General features: G+C 52.2%; 1 protein-coding gene across 1 annotated transcript in view; it reads left to right on the top strand.

Annotated features, from left to right (window-relative positions):
* Positions 1–284: 284 nt before the first annotated feature.
* Positions 285–19286, top strand: part of Klf13 (Kruppel like factor 13) — a 51600-nt gene continuing 32598 nt past the window's right edge. Inside the window, exon 1 of the mRNA XM_038313537.2 lies at positions 285–1247. Coding sequence (XP_038169465.1) covers positions 668–1247 — 580 coding nt within the window. The 5' untranslated portion in view covers positions 285–667. The remainder of the gene's footprint in view (positions 1248–19286) is intronic.

The raw sequence follows: 19286 nt of genomic DNA, 5'->3' as shown, positions 1-19286 counted from the left end.
GGGGCACGCCCACTGGCGCGCGCAAGTCCCGCGGCCAGTAGGGCCCTCCGGAGGCCCGGATTGGCGAGATAGAGTACTCAACAGCCAATGGTGGTCGCGTATTCCGCCGGCCACGCCCCTCCCAAGGCGCGGGCGCGCGACCGCACCGTCCCTCTGGTGCGCGCTCCAGGCTCCCCGCCCCCTTCGTGCGCGCTGCTCCCTGCGGCCGCTGCCGCCTGTAACCTGCGCCGCCAGGATGTGGCTGGGGGCTGACGTCGGGTCCAGATGTGGCCCCGGCCCCGCCCACCCCCGGGGCCGGTCCGCCCACACCGAGCCGCGGCGCGCACGGAGGCTGTCCCGCCTGCCACAATGCACGGTGGAACTACGACCGCAACTTGCAGGGGTCGCGCCTAACGTCGCCGCTCGACATCCATGAGACAAGCCGGCCCTGACGCCGCACGCGGACCCTCTTCGTCGGAGCCCCCCATGCGCTTACCCTCCAGTACCCAGCCAGGCGGACGCGGAGCCGCGCGGGTGACGGCAGAAGCGGCTGCGCGCCCAGCCTAGCCCAGCCCAGCCGGAGAAGAGGGCGCGCCGCGCCCCCGCCCCCCGCCGCTCTCCGGAGGCCGTGGGTGCGGATGCGCCGCTGACGACTTCTGCGAGAGCACCGCGCGCCCGAGCCCACAGCATGGCAGCCGCCGCCTATGTGGATCACTTTGCCGCCGAGTGCCTCGTGTCTATGTCCAGCCGCGCAGTCGTGCACGAGCCGCGGGAAGGGCCAGAGCCCCGTCCCGAGGGCGCGGCCGCCGCCGCCCCCACACTGCCCCGCGTTGACGAGCGCTGCGACGGCAAGGACAGCGCCTCGCTTTTCGTGGTGGCACGGATCCTAGCGGACCTCAACCAGCAGGCACCGGCGCCCGCCCCCGCGGAACGCCGAGAAGGGGCCGCTGCGCGCAAGGCGAGGACCCCCTGCCGCCTGCCGCCCGCGCCCCCTGCGCCACCGCCCGCCCCAGAGCCCGCCTCCCCCGGACAAGCAGGCGCGCCGGCCGCGCCCCCCAGCCCCGCGTGGAGCGAGCCCGAGGCGGCTCTGGAGCCGGAGCCCGGCCCCGCGGGGAGCGGCGAGCCCGGCCTCAGACAAAGGGGTCGGCGGGGCCGGAGTCGCGCGGACCTCGAGTCCCCGCAGAGGAAGCACAAGTGCCACTACGCGGGCTGCGAGAAAGTTTACGGGAAATCTTCGCACCTCAAGGCGCACCTGAGAACTCACACAGGTCAGTGGGGCAGCACGAACGCCGCGAACGAGCGGACTAGGGACTGCTCGGGGACAGCCACGCCCCCAGAGCTCTCGGCCCAGCGCTAGAGGGGTCGGGGGCGGGGAGCCGTGAGCTGAAGGCGATCGCGGCCGCGCCCCTGCCCTGGTGCTCCGGCCTCGCGTGACGCTGGCCGGCTGGGGCGCTCGGAGCCGGCGCCCTCTCGACGACCGCGCCCCCATCGGGCACGCCCCCTCCCGGGTTCTTGGGGCGGGGCCGCGGGGTGTATGTCGTCATCCCGGGCTGCGGGCGGCGCGGGCAGGTGCGCTCGAGGTTGCGGGGGGTGGGGAGGTTGGGGGGCGGCGCGCCACGATTGGGGCGTGGGTGCTCCCGGGGCTGGAGCCTCGCTATCCTCTCCCCAAGCCTCCGGTTACTCTCTGGCTAGGGAGGGGCCGGCCCGCGCGGGCGAAGTTCACCCGGGGACAGGGATCCCTTCAGCCACTCGGCACATTCTTCGCTCTCTTCTTCCTGTAATTTTTCCAGCGCTCTAAGGTTTAATTTGTCGCAACCCGACCCAGCGGCGGCTCTTGCCGACGCGGGGGGCGGTCCCAGTCCTCGCTCCCCACCCGCGGCTCTTTGTAGGCGCCCCAGCCCATCCGGCCGGCGGGGGCGCGCCTGGTCGCAGGGGGGCTGCGCTTTCTCTACGAAGGCGCGATCTCTTTACTGCCCTTTCTGGTCCAACTTTCACCTGCTCCTGAACTGACGGTGGCACCTGTACCAGGGCAGCCGGTCAGAGCCTGCAACCTGGGGGTGGCGTAAGGTCACTCGCTTCTGTGGTTCCTGGGCATCGCTTCGTTTCGCTCGGGCCCATCTCTTGGTAGTTGATTCGTATATATGGAAGCTCTTCCCCTCGTGTTTGGCTTTAACACAGCGGTGCAGACCTTTAACTGCATTTTCTTTAAGCTCACGGAAACTCTTCTGTAAGCTTTTATTTTTACAGCCTTGAGGCAAGTTCACTGCAAAAACACTTAGTTCCGTTGCTTTGTTACCAGGGGCTGTACTTTTTTTGTTGTCAAAACAGTTGAGTGGCTGACCAAAAAGCACGGGAAAACACTGAAGCTGTGGGGGCTAGAGCTCAAGGCCTTTCTGCCCGTACATTCGTAACGGGGCGTGCCCGAGCTCTGCCTACTTCTAGGCTAGGGGCTCCCTAGGCGAACTTTTACCGCAGTGGCGGGGGTGGAATGGTTGGTCCCAGTTCTTTGCTGTGACCGCTCAAACCGCGTGGCAGGTGACGGGATTGAATGAAAGCCGGGCCATTTCCAGGCGTTCAGAGTCAAAATTAATGGTGTGCGAGCCCAGTGGGTGGGTGGGGTTTGTGTAGGGCTCCCAGTTGTGCTAGGAAAAGCGGCCGCCGGGGTGGGTGTGGCCATGGGGGAGGAGCAGAGCGGGGTTCAGAACCTGATGAACCAAGAGTGCTGGGTGGGGTTTGGGGTGTTCGGCCACCAACTATCGGATTGAGAAATCTTGGTGCAGAATATTTCACCGTGACTTCCCACTTGCAGATCTGGTGAAATGCAGAGGGCTTTTCTGAAGGGAGGGGCTGGCTGGCGTGGGCGGGTTTGGTCCAAGATGTTTTCCTGGTTGCCTCGCTTATCCTTTCAGTCTCAGTTGGCGTTTAGAAAACGTTTGGGGGCGCTGAGGACCGCATCTTCCTTAGTGGGAGGGAACCATTCTCTCCAGAGCGCCAGGAAGCTCAGAGCAGGTAGAAGAGGCTAGAGCCGGCCTTCTTTTGAGTGCCAATAGTGTGCTATATGATCAAGGGTAGGCAACCGGGGCCGCCCTTCTTGGGTGCTGAGATTAGAGGGAGGTGCCACTTTCGGGTGACCGTAGGGTTCTAGGCCCTCTAGAGAGCGGGGGTTTGGAAGTCTAGGCTGCGTTTTGTTTGGTACCCAGGTGAGTCCAGTGAGGATAGTTGAATCTCTCAAATGCTTGCCTCTGGGTGGAGTCTGGTTCAACCTCTGGGAAGCCATTGCCTACCTTACTGCGCTTAAATGCAGAGTGTGTTGGGTACAGAAGGGAGAATCCAGCAAGGTGGTCCCAGGGCCTTCCAAGTAGGCTTTGGTTCTGGGGTGATTATGGTTTGGTTTTGGGTCACAGCGGGCAGCGGCTGACTGAGGCCATGTCACATTAACTCCGCCCCAATAATAGTTTTTGGCAGGAGTGATTATTATACCCACCTTAGTTAACAAGTAGCCAGCCGCTCTGTGTAGCTGTTCCCAAACGTCGCTGTGGTTTGGTGACATGTGCCATGATCACCGGGAAAGGTGGGGTGGGGCGGTGGGGTGTGGGGACTGTTATGTTTAGTGCCTTTGGGAAGGGCAAGGGTCCCTAGCCAGGGCTTTCCTTTGGTGTGAGCACCTGTACAGTTGTTTGCAAAGAGCTGCCTGCCCCTCTTGCTTAGCTCCCTAAGTCCTGTGGACCCCTGCCTCTCCCATCTCAGGAGCTGATGTTAGGGCAAATGCCCCAATCCAAGGCACTTGTTTATGTAATTGGAACCGCTCAGCCCGTACTTGGGAGATTTGCTAATCTTACTTTTGGAGGAGCAGCAAGGCCAGGAGCAGGTGGTTTTGGAGGCCCAGGGATTTGAGGTGGAAATGGAGGACTTCAGAAAATCTACTCCATTAAGCAGCAAGCCTCCTGCATCTGGAGACTCCTGCATGGCCCTAGGGCCTACAGTGGAATGGTGGGTGGGTAACTCGGTCTTCAGAGATACCCCGAATAGATCCCTTCTACTTCTTTGTTCCCATTAAGAATTGCTTTCAGAATCATTTCATGTTTTTATCCTTGTAGCACATAGAGCCTTAGTATGCTCCCTGAGCTGGCAGGGCTATTTATTCAGTGGCCCCCAGGGCACCCAGAGGAAGGTAAGCACAGTATTGGGCATAGTCCTTCCCTGGAGGCAGGAGTAAGGTTTGTGATTGGAGTGGGGATGGAAAAGTAGAATAAGATCAGTCTCACCTGTTTCCTGAATTAATTCACCGGTAGGGGTTAGCCTGCAAAATTATCCTTCCCCACTGAAGTGGGGATTTGATCCTGCATGGGATTCTTGGATAGTGTATTTCAGCCTCCTCCCTACAAAGTGCACTCTGACCTCAGAGCCTCCTTTCCAAGATGCTGCTGGCCCCTCTTCCCACTGGTACTCTGACATAACTGCCCAGAAGTCAGTTTGTCTGAGCAGAGGATGGTTTGGGCAGGACTTCTTTTACCCAGGGTAGAGCCAAGCCCCTTGGTGGGCTGGAACCTTTGTCCAGGAACATGCCTATACCAATAGTTCCTAATCCCCAGACTGCCAGTGGCCTCTTAGGAACCTTTACAAGTATTGCACAGAGAACGGTCTCCCAGCTGCATATTGCATCCTGCACTGTGCGTCTCTCCAGTCGTTCTCTGTGGATTTGCATGTGTGTAAGCCACAGTAACATTTAAGAAGGGCATGAATGGGATGCTGGGCAGAGTTTGTTCCACGTGTCTACTACTTCAGTAGTAAGTATTGTTCTTTATGGTGTGAGTGTTCAATGGTATGGCCAGGCCATGACTTATGTGACCTGTTACCCATCGAAAGCACAGGATTGGGTTCTCCTGTCTCTCGCTGGTAGGTGACAGATCTGATGCCGAGGAGCGGGGGATTCTGTAGAGACCTGGTGACATTACTCACAGTGTCTACGGAGCTGATTATAGCACACGTGGGGCCTGTTAGTCTGAAAGAGAAGGCCTTTGTTGCACTTCGGTCTCCCCTGGGCAGAGGAGAGACTGACTGTGCTACCACCATCTTTGAGAAGAGTTTTTATTTCTAGTTCTTATTTTCTGAGGCAGAGCTTTAGAGTCCAGACCCACATTAAACTCATGAGACCAGGCTCCCTCCCACATACTCCGAGCCTGCTGTCCCGGCTTCTTCAGCTCTGGCTTTTCCAGTCCTATGGAAGTGCTCACCAGTGTTCCTTTCCTATGGCAGTGAGGTGAGCCTCCTTGCACAGAGGCTGCTTGCCTGATGGAGGGCTGGGGTGTGCTGACTAGCAAAAGCAAGTCATCGGCTAGAGCTCGCTGCAGAAGAGGCCTTGGGTCTGGGATAGACAGTGCTGGATACACAGTCCTCCAGTCCTCCAGAGAGGGGCTCTGCTGTGCAGTCATCGAAATCTTTCTGCCCCCAGGTACTGCTTGCTCCTGCTACCTATATCCTGTGGTTTCTTGCTTCTTAGATGTGGCAAAGTAAAGGGACAAGGTAAATTCTCTCCTAAAACTGCTAAAGGTGAGGGAGGAAACGAACAGAAAGTTCTCACGTACACACTTGTGGATGTGTGTGCATTTAAATAACATACCTGAAGAAACCCAAGGAGCGCAGTGCTGGGGTGTGTCTGTGGTGCTGTCTGAAGGGGGGTACACCATCCCTGCTGCCAGCAGTCCTGGGGCCTGCACAAACCACTGTTCTCACAGAGATTTTCAGATACCAGTGTGTTAAAGTGTATCCAGTTTCTACTTTAAAAGGCAGTTTAAATGGTCCATGAAAGCATCTAGAGCTAGTGGTTCTCAACCTTAAAACCATAAAATTATTTTCACCGCTACTTTATAACTGTAATTTTGCTACTCTTATGAATAGTAACGTAAATACCAGGTAAATAACACAAGTATCGTCTATGAATAGTAATGTAAATATTGTGACCCACAGGTTGAGAACCATGGATCTACAGTGACAGGGTCAGCCCTCAACCACATTTCTAAGACTCACAAACTACATGCTAGATGTAAGGCTTCTTTGTACTTCTTCAGTAGGTACCTATGGTTTGTTTGTGTTCGTGGTACTGAGGGTCAAAGGTAGGCATGCTAGGCAAGCATTTTATCATCACTGAACTAACTGCTTCCTTAGTAATTTTTTACTTTATATCAAAGCAGGATCTTCCCAGGTAGCCAGTGATGACATTGAACTTTTGATCAACTTCCTGGGTTTAGCTGGGAGTTGAGAAGTGTGCAACCACATATAGGACTCATTTCAGTAAGGAAATTAAGATTCAGTTGGGTTAAGAAATGCCCACACAGCAGGTAAGCAGGTGTATCAAGGGTTTGCCATGGACTGTGTGCTTCTGAGTTTGGATATACCTACCCTGCGCCCCTTGGCCACTCTTCTCGGACGGGCATTCTGAATGACACAGGGAAGCAAGGCACCCTAGTATTGCAGAGCTGTGGTCACCCACCCTCATTTGTATGACTGCTCAAGTGTTTAGGCAGTGTGGTAGTAGGCACTGTGGGGTCTCCCCAGACAGAGCAGTTGATACTGCGTCATGCTCTGCTTCCTTACTCCCTCTCTGTCTTTCCTAGACTCTTTAACTATTATATGTACTGTCTGTATTCTGTTTCTGTAAGGGTTCCCAAAGTTTCCACGCAGGCTTTTTGTCCTGGCTGCCTTGAGTGTAGAACAGTGTATCTCTTGGCCATTTGAGAAATTGACATTTAAAAGTTTTTTTTAGATTATTTAAGTATATGAGTATTTTGCGTGCATGTATGTTGAGTCCCATGTGCATTCCTGGTGCCCAAGGAAGTCAGAAGAGGGCATCAGATCTTACAGGTTGTGAGCCATCATGTACGTTTTGGGAACTGAACCCAGGTCTTCTACAAGAGCAACAAGTGCTCTTAACCACTGAGCCATTTCTTTAACATAAGACACTGACATTTTAAGAATGGAGTCCATTTGTCCTGGAGAGCATTCCATAGCCTGGATTTAATTGGTACCTCACACTTAATAAGCATAGCTTTAAGAAGTTTGATTAAGCCTTGTGGTGGTAGCACACTCCTGTAATACCAGCACTCAGGAGTCAGAAGCAGGTGGATCTCTGTGGGTTTGGAGTGAATTCTACTTTGGAGGGCTACACAGAAAAACCATGTCTCAAAGGGGAAAAAAATGATCAACATGTAACCGGTGAAGTTGGTCATTTCTGTCACCAGAACGGGCAGGAAAAAGTATATCAGCTAGTTCCCTTGTTGGATCACATGGTTAAGATGGTGCTTGTTGAATCCTCACTGTGTACAGGGACAGGTTTTTCTTTATACTAATCAACCTGTGGGCGGTTGTGCTCATCCCCTGGCGTACCCCTGGTTGGTTTCTTTAGTATTCTAACATCCTTGACTGAACAGGTGACAGAGGTTTGGGGGCACTGCTTTTGATGGCTTTTAAAGTCAAAGGGTATCAGGCAGTGGTGGCGCAGGCCTTTAATCCTAGCACTTGGGTGGCAGAGGCAGGTGGATCTCTGAGTTTGAGGCCAGCCTGGTCAACAGAGTGAGTTCCAAGATGGCCAGGACTACACAGAGAAACCCTGTCTCAAAAACAAACAAACAAACAAACAAAATAACTATGAGTAAAAGTCAAGTCAAAGGGAATCCTGAGGGAATGTTAGGCTGTACCCTCCCCAAATAAATGCAGCAGATCATTAGTCATGATGAAGGTCCTTCCTGGTATGTTGATAGCCAGCTCAGAGGGGAGTTGGTATCAGTTTTGGCCAGACCTGTGTCCTCACTTGGCTTGCTCTTGTGTCTGGATGGTTGCTGTCATCCGCCCCTGTAAGGTCCTAAAGACTACCTGCTTTCAAGAAAACAGAAGCCTCTTGTGCTCACATACCTGACTCTATAGGATTGTTAGCTTGTTTTAATTTTACAACTCTAAATGGGGGTTTCTCAAGAAATCAGCTTCCCATCTAATGGGAATAAAAATTGCTCCACCTTGGCAGTTCAGAAGTTAGCTGTGCCCTACAAGCAGGATTGGGGCAATAAAGCAGCTGCCACCCAGTCCCTCTGTACAGAGTGTACTCCAGCCATTGTCATAAGCCAATGTGATGGGGACAGGAAACCCAGCTGTTGACTCTCAGTGGCAGGAATGGATTGGGTATGAGGTTCTTGTTGGAAGCCAGAATAATGGTCACTCAAGCAAAAGCCCTGCCTTTATCTCTTGAATGTTTGTGTGTGTACATGTAAACATACATACATATATACACGTGTTGTGAAGGTTTGAATCATAAATGTCTCCCATGTTCTCTAGCATTTGAATACTTGGTTCCCAGTTAGTGGTGTTTGGGGAGTCTTAGCGGGTGTGGCCTTTCTAGGGAAGCTTGTTACTAGGGGAAGGCCTTCAGAGTTTAAAAACTGGCACCATTTTGAGTCTGCTCTTTTGGCTCTCTGTTTGAGATTTGAGGTGTGAGCCCTTGGCTCTCAACTTCCAGATTCAGCCACCGTGTCTGCCACCTTCTGTCCCCACCATTATGGAACCTGGTTCTCTGGAACTGTAAAACCAGGATAAACCCATTCTTCCAAAAGTTGCCTTGGTTTTGTGTTTTTATCAGAGCAGTAGAAAGCCCAAGACATCTCAATGTTGTGTCTGAGCCAGACATCGAGGGCTGGGATATGGTGGCTATACACTCTGCTTCCTTCTTTTCCACTATAATTTAGGGCCCATCACACCCCCAACAACTGTGGATGAGCCTTTTATGAGTCTTCCTCCTGGGGGAGGTACAGGGTTCCCTTACTTGGAAGTAGGGCTGTGGTAAAGAAGTGTTCATCTGACCAGTCAGTCCCCCCCTTTTTTTGGGAGATAGAGCCTTGGTATTTAGCCCAGGCTTGTCTTGAACTCAAGCTTCTCCTGATTGATGCATGTGTACGTGTGCCTGTGTTTATTCTAATGTTCTCATTACTACTATCTATAATCACTGTGTGTGTGTGTGTGTGTGTGCGCGCGCGTGTGTGATGCATTTACACATTTGGTGGAACACAGCATGGTACCATGGGCCAGAAATGCATCTTTGGCATGCCCCTCCTTTCCAGCATTGTTTTAAACAAACCAAACCAAGAGCATACTTCCAGAGAATTTTTTCCCTTGTGGGTGGGGGTGGGCATCTGTTTATTGTTCTCATTTTTTTAACTTCATCACACAAAAACACTTGCTAACCAGGAACTTGGCCACACTCCGTGGCCATTGGCCAGTCTGTCCCAAGGTGACCTGTTTAGAAAAGCCCTGAAGCTTGAAGCCCTAGATTAAATGTCCTTGTACTGCTGCCACTGGGGTGTGGGGGACAGGGCATGTTTATCTTCTTGGAGGCAGACCCAGGGTGCATTATGGAAGAGCTCTACAAGACGTGGGTACCCAAATTAACAGATACGCACCAGGGCTTGGGGGGTGTGGCTCAATGTAGAATACTTGCATGGCTTGAGCGAGGCTCTGCTTGATCCCCAAGTAAAAAAGCCACTTGGCAAAGAGTCAGTGGCTCAGTGCCTTCACTGGGCTCCTTTCTTGAGGGGGTTTTAAGGGTTAGCTTTGGCACTGGTTGGTCACCTGTAGGTGGAAGTTGGAAGCAGCCAGAGATTTAGCACAGGCTCACCTTGCCCCCCCCCCCCCCCCCAGCCAAGTTGCTAGCACAGATCAACTGGGGCCAAGGCGTCACCTTATTTTGCTTTTTGGTGAGGCAGCAGTTAAACTTGGTGGGAACATGGTGCTTCCTTGGCCTGGTTCCTACAGCGAGGAGACCCAGCCCCCACGTTTGTGGAACTAAGTGGCCCCTTCAGGTTTCCTGTGTGGGATCCCAGGGCAAATGAGCCTTTCTTCTCCCAGCTGGGAGAGGGTTCGGCCTTGGCAAAGAATGAGTCTTCTGGGAAGTTCTTCCGGTGTGCAGGTAGTTTTAGAGCAGTTCCTCAGCCACACCTGAGCATGTGTAAGGCCTTTGATAAAAGAAGCATGGCCTACTCCTGTAAATCCCTTCTCTGAGCCCTTCTTGTTCTTAACTCTAAAGAGAAGAGGACTGGGAAAATAGATAGCTTGATAAAGTGCCTTTCAAGTAAGCAAAAGGTCCTGAGTTCAGATCCCCAGAACCTGTCTGAAAATCTGCGGAGGTACCAGGTTCTGAAACCCCAACACTTCCCGTCTGGGGGGTAGGGATGGGAGTGAATTCTGGAGGATTCCCCCAACCTCATTGGCTGGCCAGCCTAACTTAATTAATGAGCTCTAGGGTCAATGAGAGAGTCTGTCTCAAAAAATAAAAGTGGAAAGACCAAAGTTAACCTTGGGTCTTGACAGGTTCCCGTGTCCACTTGCACCCCACCCACGCATGCACGTTCACACTAGCCAGTACCTGCTACACATACACACACGTGCTCATGCAAACACACGAGGGATGGGGAAGAGAAAGAACCAGAAGAGCTTGGCTTGGATAGTCAAGAAAGAGGGTTGTGCAAAGAAGCACTGGGAAGAAGGGGACAGAGGTGACTTCTGCCCGTATAGACCAGACTCCTGGGTGTTGTCGGCAGGGCACAGAAGTGTATGCTCAGAAGACTGGCCAGGAGTTGTGGGAAAGGTGAGTACCCAGACACGTTGTTTGAACAAGAATGGTGAGCGTGAATTAATTACATAGTGGCCAGTCTCACGAAGATATGTAAAGTTGACTGCAGCTAGGCCCTTAGCAGGCTCTCCAATGTCTTGCTTAGTGCTTCTCCAGTCTGCACATCTCTCCTGTACTCAGTGCGCTACCCCCACAGCCTTGGTTTGCTTATTGGTGATGGTTTCTCCCATGGTCCTCTGCCATCTGCAAGAGATAGGTGGCCTTTGGGTCCCTCAGATCACAGAGGTGTCACTCTCAGGTAGTTTTCTCTGATCTGTTTTTGACTACCAGCCCAAGTGGGGTTGCAGTGGGGCAGAAGTACCCAAGGCGGTTCCAGGGACACACAGACTTTGGGCCTTCATCTTTCCCAGGGCGTTCCCTTTTGCTACTTGGCTTGAGATATGCTATATCTTCTGTGTGAGTCCTGGGCTGTGCAGAATGCCCATATGTCAAGGCTGTGCCTGGCAGGCTTTGTGGAGGGGTGTGGCTCTCTCAGAGAGAACAGTCAGAGTGCTCCCAGTGCTGGCGTGGTTCTGCCGTGTCAGCACTCAGAGAGCTGGGTTTCCTGAACTCCCAGGCCTGTGTGATCAGGTTCCGATGTGGCCTGTCCTGGTGGCAGGCATTTTGCTTTGGATAATTGTATTGCTCTAAGTTCACATTCTAGCTTTTGAAAAACATCAGCCTTTATTTTCCTCACCCCAGTCTCCACTTCTGGAGACTGTAGCCCAGTTTTTGTATACTCTAGGCAAGTACCTTGTCCGCTGAGCTCCAGTCACTTTCTTCCCTCAGTGACCTCGTGAAGCTACCTAGGCTGTCCTTGAACTTGGGGTTCTGCCTAAGCCTCCAAGGAGCTAAAATTACAGGTCTTCACTCCCACATCTGACTTTGGCCTGTGTTATGATCTGATGTTTTGAACTCATTTGTCTAGTTATCAGTGGAGCTCAGCTCGGAAGAAAGAGTTTATGTGGGTGTGTATGGATGTGTGCCTGTATGTACCTTGTGCCTTTGTGTGTATGTGTACACTTGTGTAAGCCATTCAGCCAGCACACAGGACAATTGCTCTCGTGGATAAAAGCCTGCATAAGATGTCTGGTGGTTGTGCAGGCTGTAGCAGGAATGTTTGTGGCCGTGGCACCACAAGCCCTTCAGGCTTGATGCCCGGCAAGAGCAGGGCAGAGGGAGCAGTGTGCATGGCAGTGGCTGTGCAGACAGAACTGGCCTCCATGTATGGAGAGGGACCTGTAGTTGAACAGGAGGGAACTTACTCTTCATTCCTCCGGGCTTCCACACAGACTAGGGGCCTGGATAGGATCTGAGCGTGGGCCTGAGCTGTCCAGCTGAGGGCATAGTCTGGGCACATCAACCCTTAATTTCCTCCTTGTACTTTGGACCTGAGCTGGTTCTAACCTGCCTTCAGTGGTTTCCAATCCCCAAGGAACAGGGACACAGGGCATAACAGGAAGGAGAATGTTGGCACCTCTTCTTTGTGCTATAAGTTGTCTCTGCTGGGGAGATCTACATATCCATAGGGAAGCTGTGGCTTCCTCTTTCCACCCTCTGGGGACACCCAGGCACCCATCCTGTGTGTTGTTGGGGAGGAGGTGGCTTGGTTGGCTGTTCCTTGTCCCAGTCATGGTCCTCCTACACAGCAGAACTGGAGGTAAATACTGAGTTGCCTTGACAACCAAGCTGAGTCTGGGCTCCAAGTGCTCCTGGCTTGAGAAGCTTTCATTGTCTCCAGTTTCTAAGATGGGTTTCTATTTTGATTTTTTTTTTAATTAGCTAGTATGACTAAGATTGCAAAATGCCTGACCTGGTTCCTGTAATTTCTTAATAAACATTTATATTCTTTTTATAGGAGGAACATTTCTGTGATTCATTGACTTTTTCTTTGAGGTTGGTAAGGCAGGGTGGGGGCAGCACAGAGGGCACCCCACTGTTGACAGCTGGCACAGTGTAGGCTTCGGAGTACTGGCTGAGGGCCAGAGACTGGGAGCGCTTACGTAAACACCACACCAGGATTTATTGGCTTTGAGGCTGATTAAGTTCCATGGAAAATTTTGGGGAGCTGGTTCTCTTCTCCCGGAGTGTTCAGATGCCCATAAGTGGAGCGAGCTTCCAGAGCCCAGGGGCCACCTACCTTTCAGTTCAGGGCCAATCCTCCTGGAGGAGGCTAGGGTGTGAACTCATTTTACACCGTAGCCATGCCAGTAAAGATTATGTTCACTGTTAAACTCTAACTGCTCTTGTAGGCAGCTTGGCAGCCTGGGCCATCTGTACCTGGCCAGGATGTCCTGCTCACATGCTGTCGGTGGGAACGTCCCCGTGGGAATGGCCAGCCCGTGAGTGGATTCAGCAGCAGGTTCTCAGGCCTCCTGTTTTGCCAGGGTCTTTGCTCTGCCTCACTGTCGGCCACCTTACACAGAGTTCCCTGCCCAGCAAGGAGCCAGGTGAGTGTGCAGGGAAGCTGATTGATTCATTTTTCTGGCCTGTAATGGCTGCTCTAGGTCACCTGATGGATAGTTTATTCAGTGAGGCTTTGGTCATCATGGTCATGCAGAGCGCCACGGGTTCTGTTCCAAGGGGGCTGGGCTGTTTTATGGACCCTTTATCCCCTGTGTCCTCAAGGGCCCACCCTGAGTGTGAACCTGTCGGGAAAGCACTTCCGCAGCAGCCTCTCAAGAGTTGCCATGTGTGGCAGGGCCCCAACCCAGCACCAAAGGACTGTCCAGACTTGCTGTGCCAATTTCAGAATCAGTGCTGGCATTGCTTTCCACAGTCCAAACGGCCCGGCTCTGCCTGCTTTCACTAGGGAGCAGCAGCTGGCCCCCAGCAAGGGACCCAGCCAGCTCCTGGGCTGCATGGTGTCCCCTCCATTGAGAATGCCTTCCCCTACCCAACTCTTTGTAAGTTAGGCATGGCCTTCCTAATAGGATCCTTTCAAGCATGTTTGCAGAATTGTTGTTAGTTTTTATTATTTATTTATTTATTTATTTTTAGGATTTACTTCATACTGTTAGAAAACAGCTAGAGTTGTTAGCATTGTGGCAAGGGGCGTTAAGGGAACCCAAAGCATGGAACATTTTTTTTTTTTTTTTTTTTGGTTTTTCGAGACAGGGTTTCCCTGTAGTTTCTAGAGCCTGTCCTGGATCTAGCTCTTGTAGACCAGGCTGGTCTCGAACTCAGAGATCTGCCTGCCTCTGCCTCCCGAGTGCTGGGATTAAAGGCGTGCGCCACCACCACCCGGCTAGCATGGAACATTTGAGACTTTCCGTGTGCTGTGTGTAAGGCGTAGTGTTGTTGCTGTCTCCATCCCTGACCAGCCATGTGAGCTTAGGCTTCATAGGTGGCGTGTCTTAGCGCCTTTCTGAAAAAAACCTCAGTGTTCCATCTCTTACATTGGTATAGTTTATTTATGTATGTGCGTGCACACACATGCATTCCATGGCATAAACATGAAGGTCAGAGGCAGCCTTGGGGAGTGGCTTGCCCCTCTCCCTCTCCCTCTCCCTCTCCCTCTCCCTCTCCCTCTCCCTCTCCCCCTCCCCCTCTTCCTCCCCCTTCCCCCCCCCCTCTCTCGCTCTCCCTTCCCTTTTCCCCCCTCCCTCTACCTCTCTCCACCTCTTTCTCCCTCTCTCCCTCCATCATGTGGGTTCCCGAAACCAAACTCGGATCTTCAGGCTTGGCAACAGTTGTCCTTACCCGCTGTGCTGCTTTGAGGAATGCAGTGGTGCCCCATTGGGTAAACAAAGACATGTCTTATTAATAAGGAGGCTTGACCTCGAGGTATGAGTGGGCTGAACACCATCCTGAGTTTTCATCCTTAATTCCTATCTGTCTGGTTATGAGGACCTCTAAGAGCAGAAGAGAAAATGAGAGGGGGAGGGAGGGGCCTGGAAAAACGGAATTTCATGTCCTGCAGTTTTTAATGTGTAAGTATTTTTTGCCTGTAAGTTTACCACGTGAATGCAGTACCTGCAAAGACCAAAAGAGGGCTCCGGCTCCCATAATACTGGAGTTATGAACAGTTGTGAGCCACCATGTGATTGTTGGAACTGAACCTGGTCCTCTGTAAGAGTAGCAAGTGCTCTTAACCACTGCGCCATCTCTCTAGCCCCATGCCCCGCAGTTTTGTCCTTGGGTACCTAGCTAGATCTTTTTGCTTCTTGTCGTGCCCTTGGGTACTCACGGCCTTCTCTGGAGGACTTAGCCACAGTGGTGAGAACTGCAAGCTTCTGTGAGCATCTGTCTTTGTATTGCCGTGGAGACCTTGTTGGTGGGTGCTGAGCTGTGCTCCTTCTAGAGAGTGACAGCCCCTTCTCAGGTGGGTCTCCTTTGTTACTAGGTAACCAAGACCTCCCAGGTCCCAGCAGATTGTATTCAATTGGTATTCAGAAGCAGGTAAGCTGGAAACCTCCAGGAGAAAGACTCAGATAAGGCACTGTGGTCTGAGGGCTAGTAGTTCCCCCCATGTCTGTAGTTTTGAACATTTTCACAGCAGTAGGCAGCAATGCCAGCCTTGCTAAGTGACTCCACCCAGAAAAGAAAAATAGTCCCAAGTCCAGAACTGTGGGCTAGACTCTGCAGAGACTAGCACCCTCCAGGTTCCATATCAGGTTTTGTCCCTGAGAGTCCTTCATGGTCTGAAGAATGCAGAAATTCCGTTTGTAGAAACGTACCCAGTATTGTAGAACCCTTGAGCACGCTTGCCTCTGCAGCAGTGTGTGGACATGAGCTGTGTCTGGGGCCTTCCTGGACTGCTCTGGTTTTAGCAGACATTCTTCTCGTTTTCCCAGAGAGATTGCTTTGGGGAGCTTTAGCCCCAGCCCCAGCCCCAGCCCCAGGGTGTGTGTGTGTGTGTGTTAGTTATTGTGGGGGCAGCAAGTCTGTTTGCAAATGCAAGAATTGTTTCCTAAAGGGAAGCCCGGAAGTGTTTTTGAGGTTGGCTCTTGGACTGTGAACCACCCTTTCTTACCTCTTTTCCTGTCTCCTCGGCACCTTCGTGTTAGTGTATTTGGCATGAAAACGCTTCCTGTGTGGTCTGAGGTAAACGTGTTGAATGGCTATAAATAAGAACATGGCCTGCCTTTCTCCCTCCATCTGATTGCTACAGAGGATGCCTGAGAATGCGCCACTGTGTGGAGCCTGTTCACTGGGTAGAGGAGGGGGATGGGGTGCTTCCTGGGACATGGGGCCTTGTGCACTGTCCAGTACCCTTTGCTGGGACAGGGGGTGATGCTGCCTTGTGACTCCATATCCTGCCCCTGTGGTCTTTGGGGTGGTCTCTTCCCTCTTGCTCTGTTCCTCTTTAGGTGCTGTGCTGTACCCTGCACAGGGCCTGCTGCTTCGATGTCTGTCTGCTCAGCGCCACCCTGGGCGAAGCAATGACAGAGCCATTTATTGACCACTTTTAGATGTCTCGAAGACCATGGGGAGTAGGTAGGAAAGCAAAGCTTGGGTGCTGTTAGGGCAGAGGTATACAGGATATACTCCATCTTCCAGGAAATATCCTAGACCCACCCATGTACCATGTATGCCTAGGCCATGTGCTATCCTGGGTGTTGCTTCCAGTCTTTTGTCTGTAGCAATAAGGAGAATGGTAAGACATGAAGACCAGTAGTAACTTCTGTGAAGACCGCTAGAGTCTGCTACTGACACATCCCAGCAAGGACCAGGCGTCTGCCTGTGAGGTCCACCCTGGTCTGTAGAATCTCAGCCTAAGTTTCACTGGTAGGTGACAGTTACAGCTACAGAAGAAGGCCCGAGAAAAGAGCTGGACTCAGGCTCTGCCATCGCCAAACATAGCACAGAAGGGTGACCCGGTACCTCCCGCTGGAGGTGCCTCTAGGAGTTCTCCCTAGAGAGGCCTGAGTGGGTGACTTGTAGGCACCCTGGACTCCAATACATAGAATTAGCCAACCCAGCCGCCTTAATAGACTTGGGAGGTGCTAAGACTTCTGCATCTTGAGACTAGCACTCTGAGCAGTGTTCAGCTTGGGAGTGGTCTCTTGTTCCCCTGTCTTCTGTGAGGTGTATCGTCACTGCCCACAGAGGCCTGTGAGCCACGTGCCACTATGACTGGTCAGCGTTACTTTTGTACAAAAAGTCTGGCTTAAAGGATGCCTTTGGCCCGGGAAATCAGCCTTCAGCCTCAAAGCACACCTAATAACACCTTCCAGCTCCTCATGAGCACTTGGTCCCTGTGAGCGTTAGTTTTTCTGTTTCCCAAATAGTGGCCTTGCCTTTGCCCTGTTGCCCATGGGAAGGAGGCCTCATTCACTTAGGGTCTCAGGCTTAGTTCTCTGCCTGGCTCTTTTTAATTATTTATTTATATTAATCAATTTTTAATTTATTTTTTATTATATATTTTGATAATTTTTCTCCAACTCAACTTCTCCCAGATCCTCCCCACCTCCCTGCCCACCCAACTTCATGTTCGTTTTCTCTCTCTCTCTCTCTCTCTCTCTCTCTCTCTCTCTCTCTCTCTCTCTCTCTCTCTCTCTCTCTCCTCAAGAAAGAATCAAAACAACGAACTCACAGAGACTGTTAGCATTCATAGGTTCAAATCAGAGGAAATCCCAGCATGGAGATGGGAAAGTAGATACAAAATCCCACCCACTGATGACGAAACTGCTGCAGTTGATACCCGCTGGCAAAGGAAATGATAAGTTTTCTCCAGAGGATAGATCAGCCACACTTCAGGGCAGGCCCCATACTCAGGAGTGGTTGACTAACACAAAATTGACTCCATAGATTTTTCGTTTTTGGTCCTGTTTTTGTTTTGTTTTGATGTATGTATGTATGTATGTATGTATGTATGTATGTATATTGTCTTGTCTGGTTCTCTCCTCCTTACACACTAAGCACAGTCCATGGCCTAGTGACTGTGTAAGGCCGGTACGGGATTGGGGAAGGCAGCTAGCGAGGTGGAGTGGAGACAACACTCTTGATAACAGTAGAGGCTGAGATCCTTGTCTAGAACCGCTCAGCCTTCCCAGGTGTCCTGCCCATGATGCTTCTAGGAAGTTTAGGGCTAGGCTCGGTTTGGTGCGAGCTGTGGATGATGCAGGAGCTTGCCAGCTCCTGTTGCTTCTGAGTTTGGCCTGCCTGCAGCCTGGAAGAAGCCCTGGGTTTGGGGAGAGAGATGATGGGACAGAGTCAATGGTGAAGGGCAGAGAGAAGGGGTGCTGAACCTCACTTTGTCCATGTGTTGTGGGAAGTGCTGGGCAGGTGACATGGGGTTCCTCTCCTTATTCCCCAAATGTTGTGAGAGTCCTGGCTTGTCTGGTTCCCCTGTCTCGGAGTCCCTGAGATCTCGTAGTTTTGGGAAGCTTGTGCTCCTGCCCCAGCCTTCTTGGCCAGCCTCCTAGGGCCTCCCTCCTCCTGGAGGGACATGCCTAGTTGGAGTGTTGGGGTGGGGCAGGTCTATGCCCAAATGACTGTGGTGCACTTGGAGACAAGCAGCAGGTGGGGCGGGCAAGGGAAGTGTATCACCAGATCATATCCTGAGACTGAAAGTCCTTCAGTAAGATTTGGTCTGGACATAGTGGAGAAAATAAGGGTGTGAGCTGCTCTGGGGCCTCCTGGCCCCACAGTGTGGCCCTTTCCTTTTCTGTGGGTTCTAATGTCCCCAAATGGGTAGGCTTCATCTGGTGGTGCTGTGCTCTGTGCCTGAGAGCCATCACTGTTGTGAGGCAGTAGCCCAGGGCAGCTGTGCCTACTGCGCTTGCTGTCAACAGGACTGCCTGCACTGCAGTGTAGTCTTTGCTCCACGTGCACCTGCCGTGGCGTGTGAGCGCCATACACTCTCAGTCACATGACATCATATTTTCCCCAGGCTACACAGAAAGCAAAGGATAATCCATAAGAGAGGACTCCATTCGTCCTCCTGCCCAGTAGCAGGTGCTTTGTGGGTATACTGAACATCTGCTGGTTGGACATGTCCACCCTGTTCTTACTCTAACGGAGGAGAGTGGGGGTTCAGCAGAGCACCTCCTGTGGGCCTGCGTGCTCAATACTAGCCAGACCCTAGGATGGTTCTACAGGCAGTGGGATGTACCCCCATGCTGATCAGCAAAGCTCACTCTGAAATAATCAGGCTTTCCTGTCCAGTCCTGTCTCCAAGAGTCCAGAAGGTAGTTGGATGGTGGTGCACACCTTTAATCCCAGCACTCTGGAGGCAGAGGCAGGTGGATCTCTGTGAGTTCAGGGTCAGCCCGGTCTACAAGAGCTAGTTCCAGGACAGGTTCCAAAGCTATAAAGAAACCCTGTCTCAAAAAACCAAGGGAGGAGACAAAAAGTCGAGAAGGTTACCTTCTACAGTGGACACCTTATCCTTACCCATCCTGGACTTAACTTAGCTTGGCTCCTTTCCCATCCCTAAGGATTCTGCTTAGACCCTGGTATCCAGTGCAGTGGGAAGCCCCAGGGCACAGCTTTCCATTCTCTCCTGTCCATCTCTGCAGCTCTCACCTTTCAAAGCCTTCTGCCGCCTACCTGTGATTCTGTCCTCTGTGCTAGGTTCAGGGCATTCTTGGTGCAAGCATGCTGTGGCACAGGCCCCTTCAGGCTATCACTTTTTTTGAGGAGGGAGAAATGAATATGTTATCTGTCCTTGACATAGAGGGTCCTGGGTACTCTGGGGCCAGATATGCTG

Source organism: Arvicola amphibius, chromosome 12 (genome assembly GCF_903992535.2).
Source record: "Arvicola amphibius chromosome 12, mArvAmp1.2, whole genome shotgun sequence".
In the NCBI taxonomy this organism is placed as follows: domain Eukaryota; kingdom Metazoa; phylum Chordata; class Mammalia; order Rodentia; family Cricetidae; genus Arvicola; species Arvicola amphibius.
The sequence above is the reverse complement of the archived record's forward strand: the minus strand, read 5'-3'. Positions and strand labels throughout refer to the sequence as shown.